At 37.3% G+C, this 12,618-nt stretch overlaps 1 protein-coding gene across 1 annotated transcript; it reads left to right on the plus strand.

Moving 5' to 3' along the window:
- The first annotated feature begins 1,260 nt into the window (after positions 1–1,260).
- Positions 1,261–2,199, plus strand: LOC116077325 (olfactory receptor 1468-like). Its single transcript, XM_031351794.1, has one exon. It carries the CDS (start codon positions 1,261–1,263, stop codon positions 2,197–2,199), a length of 939 nt encoding a protein of 312 aa, XP_031207654.1.
- Positions 2,200–12,618: the final 10,419 nt, after the last annotated feature.

Below are 12,618 nucleotides of genomic sequence, written 5' to 3' on the forward strand. Positions count from 1 at the left end.
CCTGTGAGAAAATGAGACAGCTTTGTGTCCCTGATAGGAGCTTCATGCTTGTCCTCAGAGCAACAGTGTTATCTGAAAAATAAATCAGAAAAGAAGTGAAGGAACTCCTCTGTTAGAATGTGACAGTGTAAATGGAGCATGTTGAAGGAGAGAAGGGTCAGGAGACATGAGAACATGGAGTCTGCTTCTGTATTCCAGTGAAGATAAGATGTTGTCCTCATATATTATATAAGCTTACAGATAGGAATGGATGAAGTCAGAGGAGAATGGGGACAGACTGTGGATAATGGATGAAGGCAGTTTAATTAAGAAAAATGAATACCTTGTCAGTTATCAATGGGAGGAGAGACCATCGGTCCTGTAAATGCTCAATGCCCCAGTGTAGGGGAATGCCTGGACCAGGCATTGGGAGAGGGTGGATTTGTGAATGGGGAGCCGGAGGGAAGCAATAGTGCGTTTTCAGAGAGGAAACCAGGAAAGGGGATAACATTTGAAATGTAAATAAAAAAATTTCTAATAAAAAAGAAAACAAATAGATCAAAATTCACATAGATCTGACTCAAACTTGAATTTTTCCATTATACTATATCAGACTGGAGAGATAGGAGAATGAGGAATGCTTTCAGAGACAATAAAGTGAACACATGAATTTCACTTGGTGCTTTTGAACATCCGGTGTCTGGAAGGAAGGTAATTAGTTAACAGTGGACCAGAAATCTGTATGTTACATAAACATGAACATCTGAGGTTGAAATGGCATTCTAATACATTAGAGTATGTGAGTTTTTCTTGGAATTTATACAAAATTGTGATAGTGAAATTTAAGAGAATTCTTCAAGTGCACCAACATATAAAATAATATAAACAAAAATATGAATGAATTGACAACATTTACCCAGGATGAGCAGGTAGCAGGAGAAAATTATAACATTTTTATATCACTATAGAACATCCATGTATAAAACTGTCTGGAAAATTACAGAGGGGAAAATGGGAAGGGGTATAACATTTGAAATGTAAATAAATAAAATGACAAATTAAAAAACTGTCTAGGTAAGGAGCAGAGAATGAAACCTATTTTTTAAATGTGAAGAAAATATGAATGACTATATTGAGTATAGACATTTGAGGTTTGAGATTATAATTATTATGAGGTCTGTAAGATTTATTGATGTAAAATATATATCTAGATATAGCTTCACTTTATTTTGATTTTCAAGAGATACTGATATTTCCTCACTAGGGTACTAGTGAGAAAGAATGATAATGAACAACCAAACTGTCATCTCCCAGTTCTTCCTCCTGGGACTACCAATCCCCCCAGAGGACCAGCACCTGTTCTATGCCCTGCTCCTGGCCATGTACCTCACCACTGTCCTGGGGAACCTCCTTATCATCATCCTGATTCACCTGGACTCCTATCTACACACACCCATGTACTTATTTCTCAGCAACTTGTCCTTCTCTGACCTCTGCTTTTCATCTGTCACAATGCCCAAGTTGCTGCAGAACATGCAGAGCCAGGACACATCCATCTCCTATGTGGCTTGTCTGACACAAATGTACTTTTTCAATGTTTTTGGAGGCCTGGAGATCTTCCTTCTTGTAGTCTTGGCCTATGACCGCTATGTGGCCATCTGTTTACCCCTTCAATACTCCAGCATCATGAGCCCCAATCTCTGTGTGTGTCTGGTGGTACTCTCCTGGGTATTTACTGTGTTTTATGCCATGTTGCACACCCTACTCTTGGCTAAATTGTCATTTTGTAAGAACAATGTGATTCCACACTATTTCTGTGACATATCTGCCCTTCTGAAGTTGGCCTGCTCTGATATTTATATTAATGAACTAATGATACTTATCTTGGGGGGGTTTCTTCTTGTCACCTCATTCTTGCTCATCATTGTATCCTATATACAAATTGTCTCCTCAATCCTAAGGATTTCTTCTACTCGGGTTATCCACAAGCTCTTCTCCACCTGTGGCTCCCACCTGTCTGTGGTCTCACTGTTCTATGGGACAATTATTGGTCTGTACTTATGTCCATCAGCTAATATCTCTACTGAGAAGGAAACTGCCATGTCCTTGATGTACACAGTGGTCACTCCTATGCTGAATCCCTTCATCTACAGCCTGAGAAACAGAGATATAAAAGATGCACTGATAAGAGTCCTTTGCAAGAAGAAAATCTCTTTTTAATGGCAACACTGTAATTTCTTATTAAAATTCATCTAGTAAATATGTTGGTATCAATATTACAAAATATATCACTACAATGGGATATGAGAATATACTATATAATATTTCTACTAGAAAAAGATAGTTTTTCCAAGTAGTTTAGTTAGGGAAGTTGATTTTAGTGACTCTATGATGCCATCCTCTGGCTTGCATAGGTTATTATAGAAAAGCATTGGGCGACAGCCACTGTTTTATCAGATATACATTTTTTTTATTGAAAATCGATTCTTCTCTCATACAATACACTCTAACCACAGTTTCCCCTCCCAAAACTCATCCTACTTTCTTACACTGACATCCTACTCATATCTACTTCTTCTCCAATCCCTATTTAGAAAAGTGTGGGCCTCCAAAAAATGACAGCCAAACATGAAGGAACTAGATAAAATAAAACAAGGTGAAAACACTCATATTGAGCCAGGAAAAGGCAGTACTATAGGAGGAAATGACTTAATAGAGCAAGAAAAGACTCAGCGGTAGATCTGTTCCCACTATTGGGAGTCCCACAAAACAGTAACAATAAAATCAACAAGGTAGCAGCCCTCACATAAACTCAGAGGACCTGGTACAGATCCACACAGGTCCTGTGCTTGCTATTCTGGTCTCAGTGAGAGGTGTGAGCCCTGCTTAATTGATTCAGTGTGCCAAGTTCCCCTGGTGCCCCCATTCCCTCTGATAGGTAGTCTTTCCTACCCTTTCATGTGGGTTCACTGACCTTCAAGGGAAGAAACTGATGGAGACCTCCTGTTTAAGACTATCTCTCTCTGTAAATAAACTCAGCTGCTGAATGGACCCTCTCTAATGATGACTGGACAAGGCACTGATTTAAGATTATAGTAGACTCACTTTAGAAATCATTTCATTGGTTTTTAACTTGTTCTGGTTAGTTTCTGAGAAACCCAATCTGTGGTTCCTGGCTATCCAGGCAGTATAGAGCATGGACTTCCTCTTGTGCAATGGCCTCAAGCTAAACCAAATGTAAGTTGGACACTCCCACAAGTTCTGCACCACCAGTGTTCTATCACATCTTGCAGGCAGGACAGATTGTAGGTGGAAGGTTTTTTGGCTGGGTGGGTGTCCAGGTTTCTCTTTCTGAAGCCTGCACAGTGCCTTCCTGAACCAAAAAGATCAGAATGTAGGGCTGAAAGCTCCAAGCCTCGACCAGCTCAACTTCTGTGTGCAATGAGATATGTGGATGCTGTCCTCAACAATGGGGGCCCATTATCAATTATCAGAGAGTTAGCCTCTGTCCTAGCATCAGCCTGGGTTATTTAAGGAGCTCTATGGAAAATCCTAGACCAACAACTCAAGCCTATGTAGTAAAGTCCTATCACTGGGATCCTGGCTTGCTAGAAAATAAAGTCACATGAGACTTGGTAGCTCCCATTAGTGAGAGTCCACAATAGGGTCACCATCATAGATTGAAGGAAGTTTGCACTGCACTGTTCTATACCATTCCCAAAATGCCCCCTGGTTCCCAATATCTCTTCCAACATTCTCCCTCCATCCCTTCTTCTCTCCTACCTGATTCCTCATTCTCCTGTACCTACATGTCACCAAATTAAACATAGAATCTATTTTATTTCCCAGCCCCAGGGATATCCATGTTTTTCTCCCTATATTCCTCCTCTTTGCATAACCTCACTTGACCTGTGGGCTGTGGCTTATCATTTTCCTTAACAGCTAATATCCACTTATAAGTGAATGAATAGTATATTTGTCTTTCTGTATCTGGGGTACCTCATTCATAATGAATTTTTGTAGTTGTAACCATTTGCATGCATATTTCGTGATGTAATGAGTCATTTTATTTTAATGATTGAGCAATATCATGTAAATGTACTGTATTTTCTTTATCCATTTTTCAGTTGTTTTTCTAGGTTGTTTCAAGTTTCTGGATATTATGAAGAAAGACACAAATATAGTTGAGCAAGTGTTCTTGGGATAAAATGGGCATCTTTTGACTCCATATACCCAAGAGTGGTATAGTTGGGTCTTGAGGTAGACTGATTCTCAATTTCCCCAAGATGTTTTATTTTATTCGAATTTCTGTGTTGACTTCAGTATAATATTTAAATATGAATAAGTAATGTATCATAATCCTAGGCTGATGCTCTATAGCATCCAAATAGCTCAAACGCAAACCTTTTCTAATGTCTCCCACTATTCATACTATACTATTTTCTATGTCAGTTTATTTCCTAACTTTCCCTTCCCTTTTCATTTCTGTATTACCTTTTCTTGCCTGTCCTCACCCTCAATAAATTTCTGAGATCCTCTTCCATAGCAGTATTTTTTCCGTCATTTTTTTCTTTTCCTAAATAAAGCATCCATTTAAAGGTTATATGTACAAAACCATGGAAAGAAACAGGAATCAGGGAAAAAATTAGCTTTTAGCATTGCCTCACATATTCCCTTATTTTGCTTGTAATGTTTCTTACGTAGATATTATGAAATGCTATGTATGACAATCAATTGAAACCTATCCCTGATTAGCTTTGAAATAAATGAGGCTCAGACTATAGTTACTTTAATGGCTTTGACACTTACTGGTGGGTAACCCTAATCAACTCTTTTAACTGCTGGTCTGACTATCTCCACAAAGGTGTACAGTAGATACTTGCTGTTTTTCCTGGCCATGTGTTCATGTTCCATCTCCCCTCATGGTAGCTACCTCCTCTCCTCTTGTGTCCTCCTTCTCCTCCATCTCTCCTCACACATCTCTCCTCCACTCCAGAACAGGTAACTCAAAACTGACCTATCTACCTCTAATGCCTCCAGTAATTAGCTGTGGCCAACTTTATTTAACCAATGGTTTTATCAAGGAATAAATTTTGCACAACAAAAGCCTGTAATGTGAGAAGTCACTCATAGGCTTTGGTCTTTGGGCACATAATTTAGCATTACAATAAATAGCAACAGATCAAACCTCAACAATGCTGTTCAACAACTTTCATCTCACAAGAGTGATTATATTCTTTTCTGACATGAACTAGTCATATTACTTTGATCCATGCATTTTATTCCCTTAGTTACACCCATAAGTTACGGCATAAAAGCTGTTCCTATATTCTAGACTCCATTCACTTTCTCATCTTCATTCAAAGAACTGCTCCTCCAGAGAGGAGTCTTTTTTATTCTGCATGTCTGTCCAGGGCACAGCATCATGTAAGGCTCTGTGCACATTTCAATCTTAACTGGTGAAAAGATAGGATCTTCATAATCAACACATACAAACATGAATTCTAAGTTTCATGGCATCTTTTCCTTGTCCTTTCATGTTTGATTTATATTATCACCTTATTTCCTGAGGAGCCACCTCTATGTGCCTATGTATTCATAAAAGTAGGACAATAGTTCATACAACTTTTACATTGTGCCTTTTTCCAATAAATGTTCTTCCTGAAATTTTATTCTCTATATTGTTGTAATAGTCATACTAATTCCTGTCCTAAATAAACTTAAGTCTCAGTGACATAGTACAACAGAATGATCAGTGATAAAGAAAAAAATTGACATATAAATTAAATTGCTTTTTTTGATATGTATTAGATCACACTATCAATAACAATGAAAACTAGCACAGACCTCAAATTCACATTAGGAGCAAAAAAAAAAAAAAAAAAAAAAAAAAACAAAAAAAAACAAAAAAAAACCCAAAAAACCAAAAAACAAAAACAAAAACAAAAACAAAAACAACAAAAAACCCAAACTCTTCAACAGAGAGTGCTTAAAACATTAGATATGCACCTGTAGAAGAGTGAGAATAGATCATTCTTTTTCAACACACATGAATCAATGCATGCAGCAAAGCAGGCATGTTGATCAATGGAATCAATCTGAAGAATCTTTCATAAGTCCATGCACTTATGGACACCTGATTTCTTACAAAGAAGCTGAAAATAGACACTGGTGAAAAGATAGGATCTTCAACAATCCCTAAGGCTGAAGGATCTACTTGGAAGTGGACGTGGAAAAGACTGTAAGAGCCAGAGGTTTCAGGTGACTCCAGAACAACAATGTCCTCCAGACACAGCAGGACTGACACATGGATGAACTCACAAAGACTGTGAGCAGGACTACTCAGGTTAAAGTCAAATGAGGAATCATCACTGAGAGAAGCAACAGACTTCCACCCCACACCAAGAAGATACCTAAAACAGATAACTGCTAGCAAAGGACAGACCAAATTTCTCCAATGAAGTCTAACTGGGTATACTAACCATGCTTCATCATAGGCCTTATGCTCATGAGAAGTTGGCCAACACTAAATGAAATCAGCAGTATTTAGGTAGATTTTTGGAGTGCTTGGGTAGGGAGGCAGACAGGATCTGGGAGGAGTAAAAGGAGGAGAAAGCACAACCAAAATACATTGTATAATATTTTTCTTTCAATTAAAGACAGGAAGGAAAGAAGGAAGGAGGGAGGGAGGGAGGTATGGAGGGAGGGGAAAAGGAGGGAGGGACAGAGGGATGGAGGGAGGGGAAAAGGAGGGAAGGAGGAAGGAAGAACCAATGCCTATTGGGTAAAGAACTTCAACATGAAATTTTATAACTGTTCAAGGAAAAATAGGTACACTACAAGATATTGGCATTAGTAAAGGCATTGTAAATGGGGTGCTGGTTGCTCATTAAATTGATAAGTGGTATTTCATGAAGTTAAAGCATTTCTGTACAGCAAAGGAAACATACAAAGAGCTAGACACAGTCTACAGGTTGGGAGAAACTATTTGCCTGCTATACATATTATAGACAATAAATATCTGTATTATACAAAAAACCCTAAAAATATGTAAATATTAGGAAAACAACCACCAGGCAATGGTGGCGCACACCTTTAATCCCAGCATTTGGAAGGCAGAGGCAAGTGGATTTCTGAGTTTGAGGCCAGCCTGCTCTACAGAGTGAGTTCCAGAACAGCCAGGGCTACACAGAGAAACCCTGTCTTGAAAAAACAAAAACAAAAACAAAAAAAAAAAAAAAAAAAAAAAAAAAAAAAAAAAAAAGAAAAAAGAAAAGAAAACAGCCAACCTAATAAAAAAGAGGCTCTATTCTATGCAGATGAATAAAATTGCATATCAAATATGTACTACATTTTCATTATCATTTCATCAGTTGAAAACATCTAGACTGTTTCTTTTTCTAGCTAATATAAACAGCATCAACAGACAAGGATGAACATATGTTTATATAACAAGACATACAGTTCTTTGGATATACAGCCAAGAGTGATATAGCTAGTTTAGGTACTAGATATATTTCCTAGCTTTTTGAGGCACATTCCTACTAATTTCCACAGTGACTGTACCATGTTTTCAATATTGATAACATCAAATGAAAGCTTCTGTTCTCTCACATCTTCAACATCATTTATCATTGCTCGTTTTCTAAATCTTAACATTCTTCCCATGATAAGATGAGATGTCAATCACTTTGATTTGCATTTCTCTGATTGCCAAGAATACTGAAAACTTTTTTAAAAGCCATCTGATATTATTTTAAGAACTCACTGTACAGATCTAATGGACAATTTTTATTTGACTAATTATTTGATGCTTTTCTTTTAGGGTTCTTGAACATTATAGATAATATTGTCCCCTACTCTGTGGCCTTCTCATACAATAAATTGTTCATTTTCTTTGTTGTACAGGAGCTATTTTAATTTCATGAGATTCCATTTGTCAGCTGTTAGCATTACCTCTTGTGCTAATGGAGTCTGATTCAGAAAAATCTATCTGTGCTTATGTGCTGTTACCTAAAGAAAAATGAAATTTGCAGGTAAATGAACAGAATTGAAAAAATATAATATGATAAATTGGATTCAATAAATAAACATGATATGCTCTCTCTTATATGGAGAGCCTGGCTTCAAATCTTTAGATTTCTTTGTTTAGTTGTATTATTACTTGTAGAAGATGAGAAATTTGAAAATTACCAGGAAATTGTGGAAGAAGATTAAAAGAGGAGAATAGTAAAAGATAGTGGTATAAAAGGGGAAAGGGTGTAATAGGGGGCTCACATTAAGGTAGAAAGATATGGGAGAATAAACTGTAGGGATGAGTCGAGAGAGGAATGACTAACACTAAGGGTGATGAAAATACAGTGAGTTATTCTTTTTAAGCTTCCTTATATGTGAGAGTGTTTTAATATATAAATATATTTATACTATATATATATGTCAGACAGGTTAATTTGAATTTTCCAACATATGAGGATAAGGCTACACCCAGAGGTCTTAAACACAAAATCCACAATGGGATACCTTCCTTTTAATTGTCTATTGGGGTTGACAGAGACTCCCACAGCAATGCAGATTATGATCATCACTCTTGGTTGCCTGCCAAAACTTGATTCTAAGACCTTATTGCTGAAGGTACTGTATACTGTGATCATAGAAAGTGAAGAAATGGAACTAGTACTGACCTTGAAAACCCCTCCCTGCTGGTAGTTGTCATACTGCTTGCTACAAGGTAATGTGTTGGCTGTTGGTGAAGAAAAGTCATCCATAGTCTTGTATAGCTATGAGGTCTGAAAGCTATAAGAATGATGCATCTGGCAAGACATGGCATTAGTACAGAAATACCTAGAAAGTTATGGAAGTAACCAAGAACTTTCTGATTGGATTTGAGGCCCACTGCTCAGGGAGGAACTCATGCCTAGTACTATAATCCTGACTAAAAACCTATGACTGGGGAAGCCATAGGCAATAGTTCAGAACTTACTGCTATTATTTTGCTAGACAGATATAGTCAAATATTCTTATAAATGCATATATTTACTATGCTCATAGAGTAGTACAGTTCTCAACCCTTAACAGAGAAATTTTTTTTATCCCAATGGATAGAGGTTAATACAGAGACAATTGTCATCATGCACACACACACAAAAAAAATGATTGCGGAGTGTTTAGCCTTAAATGAAATACCTGTAACATTATCCTATCCCTCAAGGCTAAGGAATCATCACAGGAGAGTGGGCAGAAAGATTGTAGAAGCCAAGGAATAGATAGGACTGAATGAAAAACGTATCTTTTTGGTACAACAGAACCATTACGCCTATGAATTCAGAACCTATGGTTGTATGGATAAGACCAAACCACTCAACATTTTACTACAGAAGGTGAGAGGATCCTGAGAACCCATCTCTAACTGAGAAGCTATTGGCAGGTGATGGCTGCTAGATAAGATATGTTTTCTTCTGCTCTGTTACCGCTGATCGATTCCCCGTAATGCACTGGATGCCACTATATCCATGTAGATGTGAGCATCAATAGATTTGGTGGAAATATAAAAGAAAAGGAGAAGACATGAAGGTGGGAGAGTTTACTGGGCAATATGAGCAAAACACATCGCAGAAGTATTTGAAATTCTCCAGTATCCAATAATTATTTTAAGTAAATAAGGAGATAAATTTATATTTTTATTAGACGTTTTCTTTATTTACAGTTCAAATGATATCCCCTTTCTGAGTTCCCCTCCCAAAAAACCCCTATTCCCTACCCCCTCATCCTGCTCACCAACCAACCCTCTCCCGATTCCTATGGTTCCTTCTTGGTTACTTCCATAACTTTCTAGGCATCACTGTACTAATGCCATGTCTTGACAGATGCATCATTCTTATACCTTTCAGACCTCATAGCTATGCAAGACTATGGATGACTTTTCTTCACCAACATCCAACACATTACCTTGTAGCAGTATGACAACTAGCAGCAGGGAGGGATCTTCAAGGTCAGTACTTGTTCCATTTCTTCACTTTCTATGATCACAGCATTCATCAGCAATAAGGTCTTAGAATCAAGTTTTGGCAGGCAACCAAGAGTGATGATCATAATCTGCATTGCTGTGGGAGTCTCTGTGAACCCCAATGGACAACTAAAAGGAAGGTATCCCATTGTGGACTTTGTGTTTAAGACCTCTGGGTGTAGCCTTATCCTCATATGTTGGGAAATTCAAATTAACCTGCCTGACATACATATAGTGTAAATATATTTATATATTAAAACACTCTCACATATAAGGAAGCTTAACAAGAGTAACTCACTGTATTTTCATCACCCTTAGTGTTAGTCTTTCCTCTCTCCTCTCTCGACTCATCCCTACAGTTTATTCTCCCATATCTTTCTACCTTAATGTGAGCCCCCTATTACTCCCTTTCCCCTTTTATACCACTGTCTTTTACTATTCTCCTCCTTTAATCTTCTTCCACAATTTCCTGGTAATTTTCAAATTTCTCATCTTCTACAAGTAATAATACAACTAAACAAAGAAATCTAAAGATTTGAAGCCAGGCTGTCCATATAAGAGAGAGCATATCATGTTTATTTATTGAATCTAATTCATCATATTATAATTTTTTCAATTCTGTTCATCTACCTGCAAATTTTATTTTTCTTTAGGTAACAGCATATAAGCACAGATAAAGATTTTTTCTGAATAGGACTCCATTAGCACAAGAGTTAATGCTAACAGCTGACAAATGGAATCTCATGAAATTAAAAAACTCTGTAGAGCAAAGAAAATGAACAATTTATTGTAAGAGAAGCCCACAGAGTAGGGAACAATATTATCTATAATGTTCAAAAACCCTAAAAGAAAAGCATCAAATAATCAGTCAAATAAAAATTGTCCTTTAAATCTGTATAGTGAGTTCTTAAAATAATATCAGATGGCTTTTAAAAAAGTTTTCAGTATTCTTGGCAATCAGAGAAATGCTAATCAAAGTGACTGACATCTCATCTTATTTTGGGAAGAATGTTAAGATTCAGAAAACGAGCAATGATAAATGATGTTGAAGATGCAAGAAAGCAGAAGCTTTCATTTGATGTTAGCAGTATTGAAAACATGGTACAGTCACTGTGGAAATTAGTAGGAATGTGCCTCAAAAAGCTAGGAAATATATCTACTACTTAAACTAGCTATATCACTCTTGGCTCTATATCCAAAGATTGTTTGTCTTGTTATATAGATATATCTTCATCCTTGTTTGTTGGTCCTGTTTACACTTGCTAGAAAAATAAACAGTCTAGATGTTTTCAACTGATAAAATGATAATGCAAAGGTAGTGCATATTTGCCATGCAATTTTATTCATCTCTATAGGATAGAGCCTCTTTTTGATTATGTTGGTTGTTTTCTTTTCTTCCTTCCTTTCTTTCTTCCTTTCTTTTCTTTCTTTCTTTCTTTTTTCTGAGATAGGGTTTGTCTGTGTAGCCCTGGCTGTCCTGGAACTCACTCTGTAGAGCAGGCTGGCCTCAAACTCAGAAATCCTCCTGCCTCCCAAGTGCTGGGATTAAAGGTGTGCGCCACCACTGCCCTGTGATTGTTTTCTTAATACTTACATATTTTTGGTTTTTTTTATGATGCAGATATTTATTATTTATTATATGTATAGTAGGCAAATAGTTTCTCCCAATCTGTAGACTGTGTCTAGCTCTTTGTATGTTTCCTTTGCTGTACACAAATGTTTTAACTTCATGAAATACCACTTATCAATTTAATGAGCTACCAGCACCCCATTTACAATACCTTTGCTAATGCCAATGTCTTGTAGTGTACCTATTTTTCCTTGAGCAGTTTTAAAGTTTTATGTTGAAATTCTTTACCCAATTGGCATTGGTTCTTTCTTCCTCCTTCCCTCCTTTTCCCCTCCCTCCATACCTCTCTCCCTCCCTCCCCCCTTTTTTCCTCCTTCTTTCCTCCCTCCCTCCTTTCTTCTTTCCTTCCTGTCTTTAATTGAAAGAAAAACATTATAAAATATATTTTGGTTGTGCTTCTTCCTCCTTTTACTCCTCCCAGATCCTGTCTGCCTCCCTACCCAGCCACTCCAAAAGTCTACCTAAATACTGCTGATTTCATTTAGTGTTGGCCAACTTCTCATGAGCATAAGGCCTATACTGAAACATGTTTAGTATACCCAGTTAGACTTCATTGGAGAAATTTGGTCTGTCCTTTGCTAGCAGTTATCTGTTTTAGATATCTTCTTGCTGTGGGGTGGAAGTCTGTTTCTTCTCTCAGTGATGATTCCTCATTTGACTTTAACCTGAGTAGTCCTGCTCACAGTCTTTGTGAGTTCATCCATGTGTCAGTCCTGCTGTATCTGGAGGACATTCTTGTTCTGGAGTCACCTGAAACCTCTGGCTCTTACAGTCTTTTCCACGTCCACTTCCAAGTAGATCCTTCAGCCTTAGGGATTGTTGAAGATCCTATCTTTTCACCAGTGTCTATTTTCAGCTTCGTTGTAAGAAATCTGGTGTCCATAAATGCATGGACTTATGACAGAGTCTTCAGTTTGATTCCATTGATCAACATGCCTGCTTTGCTGCATGCATTGATTCATGTGTGTTGAAAAAGAATGATCTATTCTCACTCTTCTACAGGTGC

This window comes from Mastomys coucha, unplaced genomic scaffold (genome assembly GCF_008632895.1).
Source record: "Mastomys coucha isolate ucsf_1 unplaced genomic scaffold, UCSF_Mcou_1 pScaffold5, whole genome shotgun sequence".
Lineage (NCBI taxonomy): Eukaryota > Metazoa > Chordata > Mammalia > Rodentia > Muridae > Mastomys > Mastomys coucha.

Bases quoted from the DNA above. Each gene is read 5' to 3' on its own strand.
- LOC116077325 (XM_031351794.1), top strand. From the start codon at position 1,261: ATGATAATGAACAACCAAACTGTCATCTCCCAGTTCTTCCTCCTGGGA.